This window comes from Oncorhynchus nerka, linkage group LG13 (assembly GCF_034236695.1).
Source record: "Oncorhynchus nerka isolate Pitt River linkage group LG13, Oner_Uvic_2.0, whole genome shotgun sequence".
NCBI lineage: Eukaryota > Metazoa > Chordata > Actinopteri > Salmoniformes > Salmonidae > Oncorhynchus > Oncorhynchus nerka.
Genome location: NC_088408.1, coordinates 24621268 through 24643544, shown reverse-complemented (window position 1 = coordinate 24643544; position 22277 = coordinate 24621268). Strand labels below are relative to the sequence as shown.

Sequence of the window (22277 nt, the reverse complement as noted above, 5' to 3'; positions counted from 1 at the left end):
ATCCGGCTTTAAACTTCTTCACAACAGTATCTTGGACCTGCCTGGTGTGTTTCTTGTTCTTCATGATGCTCTCTGCGCTTTTACCGGACCTCTGAGACTATCACAGTGCAGGTGCATTTATACGGAGACTTGATTACACACAGGTGGATTGTATTTATCATCATTCGTCATTTAGGTCAACATTGGATCATTCAGAGATCCTCACTGAACTTCTGGAGAGAGTTTGCTGCACTGAAAGTAAAGGGGCTAAATAATTTTGCACGCCCAATTTTTCAGTTTTTGATTTGTTAAAAAAGTTTGAAATATCCAATAAATGTCGTTCCACTTCATGATTGTGTCCCACTTGTTGTTGATTCTTCACAAAAAAATACAGTTTTATATCTGTATGTTTGAAGCCTGAAATGTGGCAAAAGGTCGCAAAGTTCAAGGGGGCCGAATACTTTCGCAAGGCACTGTATATGTGTGTGTATATATATATATATATATACACATAGAACAAGTTCTCATTTGCGACCTGGCCAAGATAAAGCATAGCAGTGTGAACAGACAACACAGAGTTACACATGGAGTAAACAATTAACAAGTCAATAACACAGTAGAAAAAAGGGGCAGTCTATATACAATGTGTGCAAAAGGCATGAGGAGGTAGGCAAATAATTACAATTTTGAGGATTAACACTGGAGTGATAAATGATCAGATGGTCATGTACAGGTAGAGATATTGGTGTGCAAAAGAGCAGAAAAGTAAATAAATAAAAACAGTATGGGGATGAGGTAGGTAAATTGGGTGGGCTATTTACCGATGGACTATGTACAGCTGCAGCGATCGGTTAGCTGCTCAGATAGCTGATGTTTGAAGTTGGTGAGGGAGATAAAAGTCTCCAACTTCAGCGATTTTTGCAGTTCGTTCCAGTCACAGGCAGCAGAGTACTGGAACGAAAGGCGGCCAAATGAGGTGTTGGCTTTAGGGATGATCAGTGAGATACACCTGCTGGAGCGCGTGCTACGGATGGGTGTTGCCATCGTGACCAGTGAACTGAGATAAGGCGGAGCTTTACCTAGCATGGACTTGTAGATGACCTGGAGCCAGTGGGTCTGGCGACGAATATGTAGCGAGGGCCAGCCGACTAGACCATACAGGTCGCAGTGGTGGGTGGTATAAGGTGCTTTAGTGACAAAACGGATGGCACTGTGATAGACTGCATCCAGTTTGCTGAGTAGAGTGTTGGAAGCCATTTTGTAGATGACATCGCCGAAGTCGAGGATCGGTAGGATAGTCAGTTTTACTAGGGTAAGCTTGGCGGCGTGAGTGAAGGAGGCTTTGTTGCGGAATAGAAAGCCGACTCTTGATTTGATTTTCGATTGGAGATGTTTGATATGAGTCTGGAAGGAGAGTTTGCAGTCTAGCCAGACACCTAGGTACTTATAGATGTCCACATATTCAAGGTCGGAACCATCCAGGTTGGTGATGCTAGTCGGGCATGCGGGTACAGGCAGCGATCGGTTGAAAAGCATGCATTTGGTTTTACTAGCGTTTAAGAGCAGTTGGAGGCCACGGAAGGAGTGCTGTATGGCATTGAAGCTCGTTTGGAGGTTAGATAGCACAGTGTCCAATGACGGGCCGAAAGTATATAGAATGGTGTCGTCTGCGTAGAGGTGGATCAGGGAATCGCCCGCAGCAAGAGCAACATCATTGATATATACAGAGAAAAGAGTCGGCCCGAGAATTGAACCCTGTGGCACCCCCATAGAGACTGCCAGAGGACCGGACAGCATGCCCTCCGATTTGACACACTGAACTCTGTCTGCAAAGTAATTGGTTAACCAGGCAAGGCAGTCATCCGAAAAACCGAGGCTACTGAGTCTGCCGATAAGAATATGGTGATTGACAGAGTCGAAAGCCTTGGCAAGGTCGATGAAGACGGCTGCACAGTACTGTCTTTTATCGATGGCGGTTATGATATCGTTTAGTACCTTGAGTGTGGCTGAGGTGCACCCGTGACCGGCTCGGAAACCAGATTGCACAGCGGAGAAGGTACGGTGGGATTCGAGATTGTCAGTGACCTGTTTGTTGACTTGGCTTTCGAAGACCTTAGATAGGCAGGGCAGGATGGATATAGGTCTATAACAGTTTGGGTCCAGGGTGTCTCCCCCTTTGAAGAGGGGATGACTGCGGCAGCTTTCAATCCTTGGGGATCTCAGACGATATGAAAGAGAGGTTGAACAGGCTGGTAATAGGGGTTGCGACAATGGCGGCGGATAGTTTCAGAAATAGAGGGTCCAGATTGTCAAGCCCAGCTGATTTGTACGGGTCCAGGTTTTGCAGCTCTTTCAGAACATCTGCTATCTCGATTTGGGTAAGGAGAACCTGGAGAGGCTTGGGCGAGTAGCTGCGGGGGGCGGAGCTGTTGGCCGAGGTTGGAGTAGCCAGGCGGAAGGCATGGCCAGCCGTTGAGAAATGCTTATTGAAGTTTTCGATAATCATGGATTTATCGGTGGAGACCGTGTTACCTAGCCTCAGTGCAGTGGGCAGCTGGGAGGAGGTGCTCTTGTTCTCCATGGACTTCAGTGTCCCAGAACTTTTTGGAGTTGGAGCTACAGGATGCAAACTTCTGCCTGAAGAAGCTGGCCTTAGCTTTCCTGACTGACTGCGTGTATTGGTTCCTGACTTCCCTGAACAGTTGCATATCACAGGGACTATTCGATGCTATTGCAGTCCGCCACAGGATGTTTTTGTGCTGGTCGAGGGCAGTCAGGTGGGAGTGAACCAAGGGCTGTATCTGTTCTTGGTTCTGCATTTTTTGAACAGAGCATGCTTATCTAAAATGGTGAGGAAGTTACTTTTAAAGAATGACCAGGCATCCTCAACTGACGGGATGAGGTCAATGTCCTTCCAGGATACCCGGGCCAGGTCGATTAGAAAGGCCTGCTCACAGAAGTGTTTTAGGGAGCGTTTGACAGTGATGAGGGCTGGTCGTTTGACTGCGGCTCCGTGGCAGATACAGGCAATGAGGCAGTGATCGCTCAGATCCTGGTTGAAGACAGCGGAGGTGTATTTGGAGGGCCAGTTGGTCAGGATGACGTCTATGAGGGTGCCCTTGTTTACAGAGTTAGGGTTGTACCTGGTGGGTTCCTTGATGATTTGAGGGAGATTGAGGGCATCTAGCTTAGATTGTAGGACTGCCGGGGTGTTAAGCATATCCCAGTTTAGGTCACCTAACAGAACAAACTCTGAAGCTAGATGGGGGGCGATCAATTCACAAATGGTGTCCAGGGCACAGCTGGGAGCTGAGGGTGGTCGGTAGCAGGCGGCAACAGTGAGAGACTTATTTCTGGAGAGAGTAATTTTCAAAATTAGTAGTTCGAACTGTTTGGGTATGGACCTGGAAAGTATGACATTACTTTGCAGGCTATCTCTGCAGTAGACTGCAACTCCTCCCCCTTTGGCAGTTCTATCTTGACGGAAGATGTTATAGTTTGGTATGGAAATCTCTGAATTTTTGGTGGCCTTCCTGAGCCAGGATTCAGACACGGCAAGGACATCAGGGTTAGCAGAGTGTGCTAAAGCAGTGAGTAAAACAAACTTAGGGAGGAGGCTTCTGATGTTGACATGCATAAAACCAAGGCTTTTTCGATCACAGAAGTCAACAAATGAGGGTGCCTGGGGACATGCAGGGCCTGGGTTTACCTCCACATCACCCGCGGAACAGAGAAGGAGTAGTATGAGGGTGCGGCTAAAGGCTATCAAAACTGGTCGCCTAGAGCGTTGGGGGCAGAGAATAAGAGGAGCAGGTTTCTGGGCATGGTAGAATATATTCAGGGCATAATGCGCAGACAGGGGTATGGTGGGGTGCGAGTACAGCGGAGGTAAGCCCAGGCACTGGGTGATGATGAGAGAGTTGTATCTCTGGACGTGCTGGTTGTAATGGGTGAGGTCACCGCATGTGTGGGAGGTGGGACAAAGGAGGTAACAGGGGTATGAAGAGTGGAACTAGGGGCTCCATTGTGAACTAAAACAATGATAACTAACCTGAACAACAGTATACAAGGCATATTGACATTTGAGAGAGACATACAGCGAGGCATACAGTAATCACAGGTGTTGAATTGGGAAAGCTAGCTAAAACAGTAGGCGAGGCTAATCAGCTAGCACAACAAACAGCAGGTAAAATGGCGTTGACTAGGCAACGGGGCCGACAGATAAAACAAACAAGCAGAATGGAGTACCGTGATTAATGGACAGTCCAGCGTGCGTCAGCTATGTAGCCAAGAGATCAGTGTCCAGGGGGCAGCGGTGGATGGGCAGGGAAGCTGGACTGGCGAGTGTTATCCAGGTTAAAAAAACTAACAATGACTAAATAGCTTGTAGCTAGTTAGCTGGTTAGCGTCTGGAGGTTCTTGAGTGTGTTCTAAAAATTAAAAATAATAGCGATTCCGTATCACATTGGGTGAGGCAGGTTTCCGGAAGGTATAAACAAATAAAAAATCAAAAAGAGATAGAAAGTAAATGGGTCCAGAGAGTGTTTGGGACGCGGTGATTCAGACGGTTAGCAGGACTGTGCTAACAAGCTAACAGTTCGTAGGCCCGGGCTAGACAAGGTAGCAGTTAGCGGACCGGAGCTAGACAAGCTAGCAGTTAGCAGGCCGAATTAGCAAGCAGGGAGATAGCGAGGGCTAGAGAGTTAGCCTTTGGGGGATGTCGCGATGGGGTGAGTCTGTTTATTCCTCTTCATGCGGTGACATTGACAGACCGGTCGTGGGCCCGGGTATTGTAGCCCAGGAGTATGCTACAGGTGCTCTGTCCGGGCTAGCTTCAGGCTAAGTGGGTGGAAACGCTAGCCAGGGGTAATCATCCGGGGTTGCAGTTTAGCTAGATAGCTAGTTGTGAAGATCCAGCTGAAAAATGTTCCGTTTGCGGTGGGAATCCGGGGATGAAAAATAAATAGGTCCGTTGTGCTCTGGTTAGGGTCGCGTTGTTCGAACTGGCGAGAGCTTTCCGGGCTAAAGGTTAGCTGATGACCGGTTAGCTGAAGACCGCTAGCATAGCTGGTGGATTAGCTGGCTAGCTTCAGTTGAGGGGTTCCGGTTCCGAAGTAAATATAAATACTTTGGGAAAAATAGCTACATTGGGTGAGGCGGGTTGCAGGAGAGTATTTGGAAGCTTAGGTTTAGCAAAATGTTTTTAAAGAGGTATGCGAAGAAAAATATGTTAAAAAAAAGAAAAAGATGTGATATATACAGGGACGGGACGACAGGACGACTTACTGCTACGCCATCTTGGACAAAAAAAAATGTATATATATATATGAAAATATATATGAAAATAAAGGTAACAAATAATTAATGAGCAGCAGTAAAATAACACTAGTGAGGCTATATCCAGGGCGTACCGGTACAGAGTCAATGTGCCGGTTAGTCTAGGTAATAGGTACATGTAGGTAGAGTTAAAGTGACTATGCATGGATAATAAACAGAGTAGCAGCGTAAAAGAGGGGTCTGGGTAGCCCTTCGATTAGCTGTTCAGGAGTCTTATGGCTTGGGGGTAGAAGCTGTTGAGAAGCCTTTTGGACCTTGACTTTGCGCTCCGGTACCGCTTGCCGTGCGGCAGCAGAGAGAATTGTCTATGACTAGGGTGGCTGGAGTCTTTAACAATTTTAGGGCCTTCCTCTGACACCGCCTGGTATAGAGGTCCTGGATGGCAGGAAGCTTGGCCCCAGTGACATACTGGGCCATACACACTACCCTCTGTTGTGCCTTGCGGTCGGAGGGCGAGCAGTTACCATACCAGGCAGTGATACCATGCTCTCGATGGTGCAGCTGTAAAACTTTTTGAGGACCCATGCCAAAACTTTTCAGTCTCCTGAGGGGGAATAGGTTTTGTCGTGCCTTCTTCACGACTGTCTTATTGTGTTTGGACCATGATCGTTTGTTGGTGATGTGGACACCAAGGAACTTGAAGCTGTCAACATGCTCCTCTGATTGTGGACTCCACTTTTCCTGTAGTCCACAATCATCTCCTTTGTCTTGATCAGGTTGAGGGAGAGGTACTTGTCCTGGCACCACACGGCCAGGTCTCTGATGTCAGGGTTTCTACTGTGGTCCTTTGTAGCTCAGTTGGTAGAGCTTGGCATTTGACATGCCAGGGTAGTGGGTTCAATTTCCGGGGCCACCCAATATGCTAAATGTATGCACGCATGACTAAGTCGCTTTGGATAAAAGCATCTGCTAAATAGCATATATATATACACACACACACACACACACACACACACACACACACACACACACACACACACATACTGTGTAAATGCCTGCTGTGGTTTAGGACTCAATCAGGAGGACCCAATGTACTGGATATACTTTGGTTGGTGTGTGTGGGTGCATGTGCGCAAACCAGTCAAAAGTTTGGACTCTCAAGGGTTTTTCATTATTTTTATTATTTCTACATTGTAGAATAATAGTGAAGACATCAAAACTATGAAATAGCACACATGGAATCATGTATTAACCAAAAAAGTGTTGACAAAATCTAAATATATTTTAGATTCTTCAAAATAGCCACCCTTCCCCTTGATGACAGCTTTGCACACTCTCTTAACCAGCTATGTGAGGAATGCTTTTCTTACAGTCTTGAAGGAGTGCCCACATATGCTGAGCACATGTTGGCTGCTTTCCCTTCACTCCGCAGTCCAATTCATTCAAAATAATCTCAATTGGGTTGAGGTCGGGTGATTGTGGAGGCAAGGTCATCTGATGCAGCACTCTGTCACTCTCTTTCTTGGTCAAATAGCCCTTACACAGCCTGGAGGTGTGTTTTGGGTGATTGTCCTGTTGAAAAACAAATGATAGTCCCACTAAGCACAAACCAGATGGGATGGCGTATCGCTGCAGAATGCTGTGGTAGCCATGCTGGTTAAGTTTGCATTGGTTCATAAATAAATCTTTGACAGTGTCAACAGCAAAGTACCATCACATCTCCTCGTCCATGCTTCACGGTGGGAACCACACTTGTATACTCCTCACCAATGTCCAGTCTCTAGACACCAAGGTGGATGAAATTAGGGCAAGGGTTGCCTTCCAGAGAGACATCAAAGATTGTAACATTCTCTGTTTCACAGAAACATGGCTCTCTCCGGATATGTTGTCTGAGTCGGTATAGCCACCGGATTGTGACTATTAGAAACCTACCCTAAACAAAAACCATAGATGGATGGAAGGAATTTGTGCAACACTGAAAGCGCGAACCACTGCATTTAACCATGGAAAGAGGACTGGGAATATGGCCATGTAGTTATTAACAGTGTAGTTATTCTCTCTACAAGGCAATCAAACAAGCAAAATGTCGGTACAGGGACAAAGTGGAATTGCAATTCAACGGCTCAGACACTGTGTATGTGGCAGGATCTACAGGCAATTACAGACTACAAAAAGAAAACTAGCCACGTCACGGACAACGACGAATTGCTTCCAGACAAACTAAACAGCTTCTTTGCCTGCTTTGAGGATAATTTCAGTTCCACCGCCACTGCTTGCTAACAAGGACTGCGGGCCCCCTCTCCTTCTCTGTAGCCGTCGTGAGTTAGACATTTAAACGTGTTAACCCTCACAGCGCTGCTGGCCCAGACCGCATCCCTAGCCGTGTCCTCAGAGCATGCGCAGACGAACTGGCTGTTGTGTTTACGGACATATTCAATCGCTCCCTATCCCAGTCTTCTATCCCCACATGCTTCAAGATGGCCACCATTTTTCCTGTACCCAAGAAGGCAAAGATACCTGAAATAAATGACTATCGCCCCGTAGCACTCACCTTCTGTCATCATGAAATGCTTTGAGAGACTAGTCAAGGATCATATCACCTCCACCTTACCTGCCACCCTAGACCCACTTCAGTTTGCATACCGCCCCAACAGGTCCACAGACGATGCAATCGCCATCACACTGCACACATCTGGACAAGAGGACTACTTATGTTAGAATGCTGTTCATTGCTCAGAATTCAACACCATAGACTATCAAAGCTCATCATTAAGCTGGAGGCCCTGGGTCTCAACCCTGCCCTGTGCAATTGGGCCCTGGACTTTCTGATGGACCGACCCCAGGGGGTGAAGGTAGGAAACAACATCTCCACTTCGCTGACCCTCAACACTGGGGCCCCACAAGGGTGCATATATACTATATATTTATGGGTTGAGACCCATATATAGTGGATGAGTTCATTTACTTTTACAAGGGCAATATTTTATAGATTTGTTCTATTTCTGTGACTGGTTTGCTGTTTTTGGGTCACAGAGTACATGTTAGGATGGAGAGAGTGTGTGTATTAGGAGTGTGTGTGTATTGGTGGGACATCTGGTTGTGTTTAGCTGGCTCTCTGGTGGCAGACTGTTAGAGACTAAAGAGAAGCCTGCTCTTCAATTTACTGCTTTTCCCACGGAGAACCTCCAGGCAGTGTTTGTGTGTGTGTGTTCACACATACACGTGTACTATAGTATGTATGTATGTATGTATGTACACTAAAAGTTTGTGTACACCTGCCTTTTTGAACATTTCATTCCAAAATAATGGGCATTAATATGGAGTTGGTCCCACCGTTCCACTCTTCTGGGAAGTCTTTCCACTAGATGTAGGAACATTGCTGCGGGGTGTCACGTAGAGTAGGCCAGAAGGCTAAACTGGATAACCTAACCTCTATCTAAATAAAAAGATGGCGGAGCCGCAAAAGTTCTTCTGTGCAAAGGTGTTTATTTACAAGTGATTCCGGAACAAAAAACAACAGTACTGCCATCAACGTCTACCTTATGGGACAGCTTAAAAACAATGCTGCCCCATCCACAGCTCAATCCAAAATGCCTCTCTCTGACTGAGAGGCTCCTTTTGTAGGGCTAGCCCCTCCCCTCAGAACAATTAACCCTAATTAATTAATCAATTAACAATACAAACCTACATTTTCCATGAACTAAACATACTAAAGGATATACATTGCAACACGGTTTTAAACAATATCACAACATAACATTTACAACATTACATCACTACTGACAATATCTTTCAATATGCCCATATGCATTAATGAGCCATTTGGGACAGGCACTATAAAGCCAACCCAATTCCCTTAGCTCGGGTCCTTTTCCAGCATACCCGGAAGCTACAGAGATGGAGAGAGAGGAACAGAACAAACAAACAATGCGCTCATCCACAACATTGATAAGTATAATAATTATTGTATCTCTCAAATATGAACATTGACAAGTGTGAAATGCATGCACCAAGACAGAAGTTAATTTGTGTGTCGACCCACATTGTTAACTTATCTTATAATGGCGCAGGGAGGAGTGATGAATATGTGTGTGCGTTAAAGAACCAAATGCTGCCCACGGCCAGTGACGGACTTCTATGTCACAGGGGACTTGCTTCCATTCAGCCACGAGCATTAGTGAGGTCGGTCACTGATGTTGGGCGATTAGGTCTGGCTCGCAGTCGGCGTTCCAATTCATCCCATAGGTGTTCAATGGGGTTGAGGTCAGGGCTGTGTGCAGGCAAGTCAAGTTCTTCCACACCAATCTCGACAAATAATTTCTATATGGACCTCGCTTTTTTGCATGGGGGCATTGTCATGCTGAAACAGGAAAGGGCCTTCTCCAAACTGTTGCCACAAAGTTGGAAGCACAGAATCGTCTACAATGTCTTTGTATGTTGTTGCGTTTAAGATTTCCCTTCACTGGAACTAAGTGGCCTAGCCCGAACCATGAAAAACAGCCCTAGTCCATTATTTCTCCTCCACCGAATTTTACAGTTGGCACTATGCATTCGGGCAGGTAGCGTTCTCCTGCCATCTACCAAACCCAGATTTGTTCTTCAGACTGCCTGATGGTGAAGCGTGATTCATCACTCCAGAGAACGTGTTTCCACTGCTCCAGAGTCCAACGTCGGTGAGCTTTACACCTATCGAGCCAACGCTTGGCATTGCGCATGTTGATCTTAAGCTTGTGTGCGGCTGCTCGGACAGTAAAACCCATTTCATGAAGCTGCTTACGGACAGTTATTGTGCTGACCTTGCTTCCAGAGAACATTTGGAACTCCGTGAGATGATTTGTACGCACTTCAGCACTCGCCGGTTCCGTTCTGTGAGCTTGTGTGGCTCACCACTTCGCGGCTGAGCCTTTGTTGCTCCTAGACGTTTCCACTTCACAATAACATCACTTTCAGTTGACTGGGGTGGCTTTAGCAGTGCAGAAATGTGATGAACAGACTTGTTGCGTCCTATGACGGTGCCACGTTGAAAGTCAGAGTTCTTAAGTAAGGCCATTCAACTACCAACGTTTGGCTATGGAGATTGCATGGCTGTGTGCTCTGTTTTATACACCTGTCGGCAACGGGTGTGGCTGAAATTGCAGAATCCACAAATTTGAAGGGGTGTCTTCATACGTGTGTGCGGGCGCGTGCATGGGAGTTATTTTTGGTATGAATAGAAGGGTGTGGCCTCTGCTGTATTTCTATAATTGTACCTTTGTGACTGTATGCCCGTGTGTGTTGATGGCATCACTTGTTCTCGAGTGTGTACGGTGTTTGTAGAGTATGAGTGTTCATATGCAGAGCCACAGGAACCAGACAGCTCCCCAGTCATCTTTCCTCTGTGTTTATGATGCTGTTTCCTGTGATAACTGTCCACTTCCTGTTTCTGGCCTAACCCAGAGTATTTATGGACACATGATGAACACAAGGACCAGGGCTATTATCAGTTACGCAACTCTAGGGTCATGTGAATGCTCGACAGCAAGTGGAGGGGATGACAAAGGAAGGAGGGTATGGAGAGATGGAGAGGGATATGAAAGCTAGAGGGCTAGAGACGGAACATGAGAGAGGGAGAGATGGTAGAAGATATGTAATGGCATAAGTAGTGAGAGACTGTGATCAAGAGTGAAAGAGCGTGAACAGAAGAGACATTCAGCGTGATGGAGGTAGAGAAAAAGGGATAGGGAGGAGAGTGAGGTTCATTCCAGCTTTGATAAGTCATGCTGCCTCTGATGTCTTTGAAGTGCAGGGAGGCATGAGAGGTGGAAACGGACAAATTAAAGTGGTGGGGAAAATCAGTGTCCACAGCATATAGCGCTCAACATTGCCTTTTAAAGGGTCAATCAGAAGTTGCTACACACATTTTGGTACTCATAAATTAATGATATGTACCCACTGATTCTTCAAAATATTACTTATAAAGTCCTCATGAGCTTAGTTCAACTGTCGTACCCCATCAGAAACCAAAATATAAGCTTGTTTTATTCCAATGTTTGTACACAAAATACATGTAAACAAACACTTGTATAGTATAGCCTCAAAACATGGTTAAAACTATACATGTGATATCATTGATGGTCAGTCCTTGCATCCATAGCTGAGAAGTTGAGAACTATGAATTTGAGAGTGGTTACATTTCTCCAGCCCCGTCCCTCAGCTTTTTACCGAAACGGGCGGAGAGAATGCTTTCTTACCGTTTCAACTGCTGATTGAAGCTTTAAGACATGGATACTTGTAATCAAGGTTCACGTTCATTCTTTGCCTTTAAACTGATGTGAGAGACCTCTTTAATCTATCCTCAGGAACGCTTGACCACTGACTCACCCAGTGTAACCTTCCCCTTGACACAAACACTCCATTTACTGGAAACTCACTCTCACTCTTCCCTGTTGGCACACATTTTACAAGGTTCTAAAAATTGTCTAGTCAATAGAGGAATTTAGGTTGGTTCTAGGGAGAATAGTTTATTTCCTCCTGCTGCTGCTACTGGTATGAGTGATTTCAGGTACTGATGCCAATGTAACGTGAATGTAATTATTTGATCAGGGACTGATGCTAATGTAACATTAATGTAAATATTTTGTCTTTCTTTCCCAGAGTGAAGAGTTCCACATTTACACTCAGTACTGCACCAACTATCCAAGGTAAGCAACCTCAACTATGACTTCTGACACCAGATTATTTTATGGTACTTGTGTGGTAAAATCAAAGGCTATTGTCTATATATTTGGGTGGACAATAATGTTATATTCTATATTTGGGTGGACAAAGTTATATTCTACTTATGGGATAAGTTTAGCCATTTTTTACATTGTGCATCACTCTGTCAAGGGAAATATAGTATTCTTTCTAACAAAGTTATCTACATGTAACACTGTGTACAAAACATTAGGAACACCTTCCTAATATTGAGTTGCACACCCTTTTTCCTTCAGAACAGCCTCAATTTGTTGGGATATGAACTACAGGGTGTCAAGCGTTCCACAGGGATGCTGGCCCATATTGACAATGCTTCCCACAGTTGTGTCAAATTGGCTGAATGTCCTTTGGGTAGAGAACCATTCTTGATACACACAGGAAACTGTTGAGCGTGAAAAACCCAGCAGTGTTGCAGTTCTAGACTCAAACCAGTGCGTCTGGCACTCACTTCCATACCCCGTTCAAAGGAACTTAAATATTTTGTCTTGCCCATTCACCCTTTGAATGGCACACGTGCACAGTCCATGTCTTGTCTCAAGGTTTAGAAATCCTTCTTTAATCCGTATCCTCCCCTTCATCTACACTGATTGAAGTGAATTTAACAAGTGACATCAATAAGGGATCACAGCTTTCACCTGGATTAACCTGGTCAGTCTGTCATGGAAAGAGCAGGTCTTTGTTTTGTATACTCTGTGTAGTCTGCCCCACTCATTGTGTGTGAGTGTGTGTCAGAGGATGCTGGTGGTAGGGGCTATAGGAGGACAGGCTAATTTGTAATGGCTGTAATGAAATACATGGAATGGTATCAAACATATGGAAACTACATTTGACTCCATTCCAGCCATTACAATGAGCCCGTCGTCCTATAGCTCTTCCCACCAACCTCCTCTGGTGTGTGTTTGACAGTCTGTGTGTAGTATGAACATATATAGAAGTATAATCTTCCTCCTTGTGATCTGGTTTTGCATACAGGTGAATCTCACCTTCAAGTTCTTGATTCCCAGAGTGTCTTATATCTTTGTACTGTCTTTATAGAGCTACAGTACCCCAGCCTCTCTCTCTGGGTAGCCCTGATATACATCCCAACCCAACAGGAGTCTGTCTGCATCTCCCTCTCTATTTAGTTATTTATTTGAAAGGGAGCCTGTTGACAGAGTTACAGCCCCTATTCTGACAGATGGGTATTATATCCGCCACCTTATCATACTCAGTGGCTGGCTTTAATGTTTTATTTCACCTTGTGTGAACAATGTCTTGTCATAGGAAACCGTGTGTGTATGTGGTGTGTCTTGGGGCCGAAAATGTGAGACAATTCTTCACAATGAAGCCTAATGAGAGCAGTGCATTTCACAATGGTTGTGACACATTACACGCCGTACACCATTGGCTGCGACATGTCTGAAGTGTTTTAGCATTGTGCATTATGCTACTACTGACAAGTGATTATTTAGTAGTTGATGGTGATTATTTAAGTAGTTAAATATAGTGTGTGTCCACATTCCAGTGTAGCTCTCCACAGGGCTCACATTGTTATCTCTGTGAAACCCAACCTGAGAGCTCAGAATGACAGAGATACATCTACAGCCTCGGTTCCTACTGTAATTGTGTGTGTATGTGTGTGTCAGTCGGGTCACCAGTCGTTAGCTAGGGTCACCAGCTGTGTGATGGGGTGGTTGACAAACACATACACACACATGCGTACATACAGTGCATTCAGACCCCTTGAATTTTCAATTTTTTGACCCCTTTTTCTCCCTGATTTCATGGTATACAATTGGCAGTTAGTCTTGTCTTATCACTGCAACTCCCGTACGGACTCGGGAGAGACGAAGGTCAAGAGCCGTGCGTCCTCCGAAACACAACCCAACCGAGCCACACTGCTTCTTGACACAATGCCCACTTAACTTGGAAGCCAGCTACACCAATGTGTCAGAAGAAACACTGTGCACCTGGTGACCGTGTCAGCGTGCATTGCGCCTGGCCTGCCACAGGAGTCGCTAGTGTGCGATGGGACAAGGACATCCCTGCCAAACCCCCCCCCCTAACCCGGCCGACACTGGGCCAATTGTGAGCCGCCCCATGGGTTTCCCTGTCACGGCCAGCTGCGACAGAGCCCGGACTCAAACCCAGAATCTCTAATGGCACAGCTTTAGACCACTGCACCCCTCGGGAGGCCCTAGACCCCTTGACTTTTCCCACATTTTGTTACGTTACAGCCTTATTTTAAAATGGATGAAATCGTTTTTTCCCCTCATCAATCTATACACAATACCCCATAAAAAGTTTTTTAGAAATTTATGAAAGAAAAAAACACATTTACGTAAGTATTCACACCCTTTACTCAGTTCTTTGTTGAAGCACATTTGGCAGCAATTACAGCCTCGAGTCTTCTTGGGTATGATGGTACAAGCTTGGCACACCTGTATTTGCTCTGTCAGGTTGGATGGGGAGTGCCTCTGCACAGCTATTGTCAGGTCTCCCCAGAGATGTTCGATCATGTTCAGGTCTGTGCTCTGGCTGGGCCACTCAAGGACATTGAGACTTGTCCTGAAGCCACTCCTGCGTGGTCTTGGCTGTGCGCTTAGGTTTATTTTCCTGTTGGAAGGTGAACCTTCGGCCCAATCGGAGGTCCTCAGCTTTCTGGGGCAGGTTTTCTTCAAGGATCTCTGTACATCGTTCATCTTTCCCTCGATCCTGACAAGTCTTCCAGTCCCTGCCGCTGAAAAACACTGCATGATGCTGCCACCACCATGCTTCGCCGTAGGGATGGTGCCAGGTTTCAATATTGGTTTCATCAGACCAGAGAATCTTGTTTCGGGCTGTCATGTGGCTTTTTACTGAGGAGTGGCTTCCGTCTGGCCACTCTACCATAATGGCCTGATTGGTGGAGTGCTTCTTGGTCACCTACCTGACCAAGGCCCTTCTCCCCCGATTGCTCAGTTTGGCCGGCTCTAGGAAGAGTCTTGGTTTTCCCAAACGTCTTCCATTTAAGAATGATTAAGGCCACTGTGTTCTTGGGGACCTTCAATGCTGCAGAAGTTTTTTGGTACCCTTCCCCAGATCTGTACCTCGACACAATCCATCTACTTACAAACACTCTGACCTTGCATGACCTTGCACTGTTCCCTAAGACAGGACTGTGTGTGTGGGATCTGTCATTCTGTATTTTAATTGGGCTACAATATCTGTCATTGTTTCCTAGGATTAATATCATATTTTATTTTTCCTTCTCTCCCTCCATCTCTCTCTCTCTGCAGGTCAGTGGCTGTGTTGACTGAGTGTATGAGGAATAAGGTGTTGGCTAAGTTTTTCCGGGAGCGTCAGGAATCTCTGAGACACTCCCTGCCTCTGGGCTCCTACCTGCTCAAGCCAGTGCAGAGGATCCTCAAGTACCACCTACTGCTGCACGTCAGTTATACACCTAAACACACACACGCACGCACACGGACACCTACATCTCACTAGCAAAACCCCACATAAGCCTAACACTCAGACCACAAAGAACTGTGTGTACTGTAATATACTGTATGTAAAGTTAGCCACCAGTCTATTTTTGAACAAGCTAACCCTACTGCCAAGAAATACCGGGCCAACATAGCTGGCTACTGCAGAAACAGATGGTACCCAGTCTAACGTACAGCTTTCCGTGTACATTACCCACTCTAACACTGGGTGTGTTTTCTGTCCCCTGTAGGAGATAGCCAACCACCTGGAGAAGGACACAGAGACATATGAGGTGGTGCAGGAGGCCATAGACACCATGCAGAGAGTGGCCTGGCACATCAACGACATGAAGAGGAAACATGAACACGCCGTCAGGCTGCAAGTAAGACTACACTTGCAAATGAACATGCTCTCACATATATACACATGCACATAGGCACACATGCTCACACATACCTGCATATGCAGTCAGGATTTTTACTATAGTCTGGTCATGGCAATAGACTTATGTAGGGCAGGTACAAACACACACACACACACACACCTGTCATGTTACAGGTTGGTGAACACACACACACACACCTGTCATGTTACAAGTTGGTCAACACACATTTATTCTGCTCCAACAAAGTACATTTGGAAAAGTCTGCATCTTAGTGGTTTGAATTAGACTGTGACATTAGTGGCTGTCCACATATCCTCCCATTGTTTCCCTAGCTTTCACCAGTCTTGTCTGCTTCCCAAATGGCATGCTATTCCCTACATAGTGCACTACTTTAAAAAATAATTAAAGCCCTATGGGCCCTGGTCAAAAGTAGTGCACTATAGAGGGAATAGTGTTCCATTTGGGATGTAGACTCCGTCTGTCTCCGCTAGGTTATGCAAGACATTGTTTTCCAGGGCTAATGATGGCCTTGCATAACACAGCCGGCAGATAAAAGAGAAAGTAGCTTTATTCAGTGGGGAGGAGGATGATCAGATGAGTGAAGGAATGTGTGTGGAAGTATTTACTTAGGATCTGAGGAAGAGTGCTTAGCTGACCTGTCTAATTCTCTCTGTCCTTTTTTGTCTTGCTCCTCTCCTTTCTCTGTTCTGTTCTGTTCTTCCTCTCTTCTCTCCTCTCCTCCTTCTCATGTCCTTTCCTGTTCTTCTCTTCTCTCACCTGTTTCTCTTAACTCATTCTCATCCTATTCCTCTTTCCCACTCTCCACCTCTCCTCCTCCGCTCTCTTTTCCACTCTCCCACCTCCGCTCTCTTTTCCACTCTCCCACCTCTCCTCCTCTGCTCTCTTTCCCACCTCTCCTCCTCTGCTCTCTTTCCCACCTCTCATCCTCTGCTCTCTTTCCCACCTCTCCTCCTCTGCCCTCTTTCCCACCTCGCCCACCTCTCCTCTTTCCCACCTCGCCCACCTCTCCTCTTTCCCACCTCGCCCACCTCTCCTCCTCTGCCCTCTTTCCCACCTCGCCCACCTCTCATCCTCTGCCCTCTTTCCCACCTCTCCACATCTGCTCTCTTTCCCACCTCTCCTCCTCTGCCCTCTTTCCCACCTCGCCCACCTCTCCTCCTCTGCCCTCTTTCCCACCTCGCCCACCTCTCATCCTCTGCTCTCTTTCCCACCTCTCCTCCTCTGCCCTCTTTCCCACCTCGCCCACCTCTCATCCTCTGCTCTCTTTCCCACCTCTCCTCCTCCGCTCTCTTTCCCACCTCTCCTCCTCTGACCTCTTTCCCACCTCTCCTCCTCTGACCTCTTTCCCACCTCTCCTCCTCTGACCTCTTTCCCACCTCTCCTCCTCTGACCTCTTTCCCACCTCTCCTCCTCTGCTCTCTTTCCCACCTCTCCCACCTCTCCTCCTCCTGTCCTACTCACTCACTCACTCACTCCCACTCACTCCCACTCACTCCCTCCCACTCACTCACTCACTCACTCCCACTCACTCACTCACTCCCACTCACTCACTCCCTCCCACTCACTCACTCCCTCCCACTCACTCCCTCCCACTCACTCACTCCCACTCACTCACACTCACTCTCACTCACTCTCTCACTCTCTCACTCTCTCACTCTCTCACTCTCTCTCACTCTCTCACTCTCTCACTCACTCTCTCTCTCACTCACTCTCTCACTCACTCACTCACTCACTCACTCACTCACTCACTCACTCACTCACTCACTCACTCACTCACTCACTCACTCACTCACTCACTCACTCACTCACTCACTCCCTCTCCTCTTCCCTCCCCCCCTCTCAGGAGATCCAGAGTCTGCTGACCAACTGGAAAGGGCCTGATCTGATTGGCTACGGTGAGCTGGTTCTGGAGGGGACATTCCGTCTGCAGCGGGCCAAGAACGAGCGCACACTCTTTCTGTTCGACAAACTGCTGCTGGTCACCAAGAAACGCGAGGAGGCCTTCACCTACAAAGCCCACATCCTGGTCAGTCACAACACTAATGCTAAAATATTTGACATAAAATACCTCCCAAAACTTCCTAAGGTATAGCAGTCTTTATACTTCTAACCCAAAGTGAGACTAACCATAATACTAACCATGTCTCCGTCATTATAGTGTTGCAACCTGATGTTGGTGGAAATCATTCCGAAGGAGCCACTCAGCTTCAGTGTGTTCCACTACAAGAACCCCAAACTACAGCACACCGTACTGGTAAAGTAAAACTACACCCCACAAACCAAAATTACTGCATATTCAACAGTCGATTTTACAGCATAGAGTAAAAGTAGCCTGCTTATCCCACCTGTGCTTTGCCAAGCCCACCACTCCTACGTGCCCAGACATGTTGAATTGTTAATGGTGAATGAGAAGGGCTGCTTGTTTCTCAACATAAGTGTTTTGGAAGGGACTTCAAACACCACCATAATCTGTTTTATGTAACAACACATAAGAGTTGAAGGTCATATCCCATTGTTGTTATGGGTTTGTCATAGTCATCTTATACTTCATTTAAAGCTAGAATCCTTCATAGAAACATTTTCTCCCCGCTCCTGTTTTGCTAAAAAGCTAAGGGATGGGTGTAACAGCTTAACTTCTGTCCCCTCGCTGGGCTCAAACCAGGGACCCTCTGCACACATCAACAACTGACACCCACGAAGCATTGTTACCCATTGCGCCACAAACGCCACGGTCCTTGCAGAGCAAGGGGAACAACTACTTCAAGGTCTCAGAGCGAGTGACGTCACCAATTGAAACGCTATTAGCGCGCACCACCGCTAACTAGCTAGCCATTTCACATCGGTTACACTCACCCCCCTTTTCCGCAGCAACCAGTGATCCGGGTCAACAGCATCAATGTAACAGCTTAACTTCCGTCCCCTCGCCCCGACCCGGGCTCGAACCAGGGACCCTCTGTACACATCAACAACTGACACCCACGAAGCATCGTTACCCATCACGCCACAAAAGCTGCAGGGAACAACTACTTCAAGGTCTCAGAGCGAGTGACGTCACCAATTGAAACCCCGCTAACTAACTAGCCATTTCACATTTGTTACATAGGCCTGGAGAAATTTAACCACTCTCAAATTCATAGACAGAGCAATGGATGCAAGGACTGACCATCCTTTATATCAAATTAATAGTTTTAACCATGTTTGGAGGCTATACAGTGTTTTGTTTACATTTGTTGTTTACAAACATTGGAATAAAATAAGCTTATATATTGTGTTCTAATGGGGTCCGACTGTTGAACTAAGCTTATGAGGCATTTAGAAGTTATATAGCCTTTTATTCTTGAAGAATATATCATTCATTTATAAGTACCAAAATGAATGTAACAACTAAGGATTCAAAATGTAATGTCTAGTTTAATGTCTCTCTCCTTCTATCCTCTCTGTTGTCCTGTGTTCCAGGCCAAGTCTCAGCAGGACAAACGCATGTGGATCCTACACCTGAAGAGACTCATACTTGAAAACCACCCGGCTAAAATCCCAGCCAAGGTGAGACACGGAGCAAGCAATGTGTGTCCTCACTAATGACATTAACACAACCTTGAGTGGGAGGTGGAATGGTCTCACTCTCCCTCTTTAATTTTCGATCACCCCTCTCGCTCGGTCTTCCTTTCCTCTCTCTTTCTCTCTCCATTTTTTCTCTCTTCTCTCCACCTCTCCTTAGCTCTGGTTAAAATGGAAAATGATGCTTTTGTCTGGGGAAAATCCTTGACAGGGTTCATAGTAATTACATGAAAGTGATCTTGTTGCTTGTAAAGTAGTCCGCTTCTGTTGGAAAAGACTACTGTCTAGCTCCATCTAGTGTAAGGTAGCCCCATATCTTCAACTTCAATTATTTATTTATAAAAAATGTAACCTTTATTTAACGAGGCAAGTCCGTTACGAACAAATTCTTATTTTCAATGACTGCCTAGGAACAGTGGGTTAACTGCCTGTTCAGGAGCAGAACGACAGATTTGTACCTTGTCAGCTCGGGGATATGAACTTGCAACCTTCCGGTTACTAGTCCAACGCTCTAACCACTACGCTACCCTGCCACCCCGATTATAGTCTTGCTGAATTCTGTAATATGGCGCTCACTTTAGTGTTTTTTCCCATCTGTTTTTTAGGCCAAGCAGGCCATTTTGGAGATGGATGTTATGCGTAAGTATCCATTTGATATTGGTTGAAGCCTCTTGTGAATATTGTCAGATCATTATTTGGGTGCTTGATAACATTCCCTCTCTCCTCTTCCTCTCCAGACCACCCAGGGTTCCACTACAGTCCTGACGGGGACAAGAGGAGCCCCCACACCAAGGAGGGCTCCACCCCTCGACGGGTCCGCAGGAAGTCAGGTGAGAAACAGGAGGGACAGGAACAAGGTACTGTAAATGATCAGTGCTGATGCCAATGGACTGGGCCAGTTTCTCTGACTCTGTGACATGTCCTGTCTGTCTCTCCTCAGAGCCTCTGTCCAAGTTACTGAAGAACGCTAAGCATGGTGTCAAGGAAGATGGCTCAAAGGTCAGCTTAAACCCACATTAGTCATTTATGGATGGTGACACAATGCTACAGTTACACAAAGAAACAGTGTTATAGCCATATAGATCCTAATAAATGAAAAGAGGGGCTATGTCATGAACAATCAAAAGTTCCAGAATGGTATGTTAATGGGTGCTGTTGTGGACAAGGAGAAATTATTGTCTTAACATGCTGTCTAGACCGGCGCACGCATGTTGATTTTTATCAATCCATATCAGACGTGATCAGGACATGCATGTTGAAATATCAAAATGAACTCTGAACCAACTATATTCATTTATTAACTGTATTAACTTGCTGTTGCTAGCTAATTTGTCCTGGGATATAAACACTGTTGTTATTTTACCTGAAATGCACAAGGTTATTTTACTCCGACAATTAATCCGCAGATAAAAGGGTAAACCTAGTTAGTTTCTAGTAAACTCTCTCCTCCTCCAGTCTTCTTCGTCTTCTTGTTCTTCTTTGGACTTTATATGGTGGTTGGCAACCAAATTTAAGGTGCATTACCACCACCAACTGGACTAGTGTGGACCTCAGTTCATCTTTCAATCACCCACATGGGTATACAGTATACTCCTAAAAACCAATGAGGAGATGGGAGAGGCGGGACTTCCAGTGCGTCAAGTGTCACAAATAAAACCACGTTCTATTTTAGCGCCTGGCTACGCAGACGCTGGAGAGCAGTTTGGATGCAATGATTAAATAACATGTACATTTATTTAGCAACGCGACACGAGCGGTGTGTTCAGCATGTGATATCAGAAACTGTGTAACACAATTATTGTAAACCTAAAATATTGTCATATAATTATAAATAGTTTATACTGGTTTTATATACATTTATGTATAAATAGTCTCTAAAATATATGTAAACAGTCTGTAAATGTGTGTTTTTATGGAAAGCTATTTTTGTGATTTACAACTTGTCTAAGTCCTATCATCAACAGATTTCAGCCAGTGAATGGCTGTGGATTGACTGCGTTGTTTGAATGGAATGTTGGCATATTGGCAGTTAATTTGAAACATTTATGGAATCATTCAACTTAAACTGGTTGGCTAGCTTGCTAACAAACATACAGTGTAGATAATCTCCAAATTCATTGTTTTACGCTATATCTTATCACAGCACTGGCTGACCATGGTTGACCAGCTCCCTTACGAAAATGGCTGAACTTTTATATCTGTCATAAGAAGGTTCATGTCCATTTTAGTATTATCATTCCTAATTCTATGATTATATCACCATTTTAGAGTAACATTTTCAGATAGTTTAGGTGTTATTTGCAACGGTTGCTACACTCCTCAATCACGCACACATTTAACACTCTCTGGCTTATCACCCTCTCTGTAGCGGATGAGTCTGGGTGCCACCCTGCTCTCTCCCGTGTCCCAGCTGGCTCTGGGCACTATTGGTCGTAGCCGCAGCCTGGTCAACCAATCACAGGAGTCCCTGGACCCTGGCGACCATTTTGACCATAGCGACAGGGAGGACGGGGAGGAGCCACACCAGCAGGATGCCGACGATGAGGACGACAGTGGCCTGGTGAGTCTCTCCTACCTACCCACAATGCATCCGTTTGACATTTGAACATCTTTCTCCTCATTCAAGTTTATCAGATTTGCCTGATTTGATTTTGATCCTTAGCCCCTTGCTCTAGCCTCTTTACAGGTAAGAAGGGATTAGATAGATAAAGGCATGTTAACTACACAATTCTCTAACTGTGTGCAGGGTGGGGGAAAGAGACTGCGAGTCCCAGAGAAGTCTAGCAGGAAGAAGTTGAACCAACAGGCGTCTATGGACAGCAGCATCGACCAATGGAAGACCTTCAACATGAGCGCCTCAGACCTACAGGTGACTGAC

General features: G+C 45.8%; 1 protein-coding gene across 3 annotated transcripts in view; it reads left to right on the top strand.

The window, feature by feature from the left end:
* Positions 1 to 22277, top strand: part of LOC115139295 (pleckstrin homology domain-containing family G member 1) — a 132741-nt gene that overhangs the window by 96281 nt on the left and 14183 nt on the right. For all 3 annotated transcript variants that reach the window (XM_029676497.2, XM_029676499.2, XM_029676498.2), the window contains exons 5-15: positions 11890 to 11936; positions 15249 to 15399; positions 15686 to 15817; positions 17685 to 17867; positions 18000 to 18095; positions 19298 to 19384; positions 20005 to 20038; positions 20137 to 20229; positions 20340 to 20398; positions 21768 to 21959; positions 22146 to 22268. In XM_029676497.2, the coding sequence (XP_029532357.2) occupies positions 11890 to 11936; positions 15249 to 15399; positions 15686 to 15817; positions 17685 to 17867; positions 18000 to 18095; positions 19298 to 19384; positions 20005 to 20038; positions 20137 to 20229; positions 20340 to 20398; positions 21768 to 21959; positions 22146 to 22268 (1197 nt within the window). The remainder of the gene's footprint in view (positions 1 to 11889; positions 11937 to 15248; positions 15400 to 15685; positions 15818 to 17684; positions 17868 to 17999; positions 18096 to 19297; positions 19385 to 20004; positions 20039 to 20136; positions 20230 to 20339; positions 20399 to 21767; positions 21960 to 22145; positions 22269 to 22277) is intronic.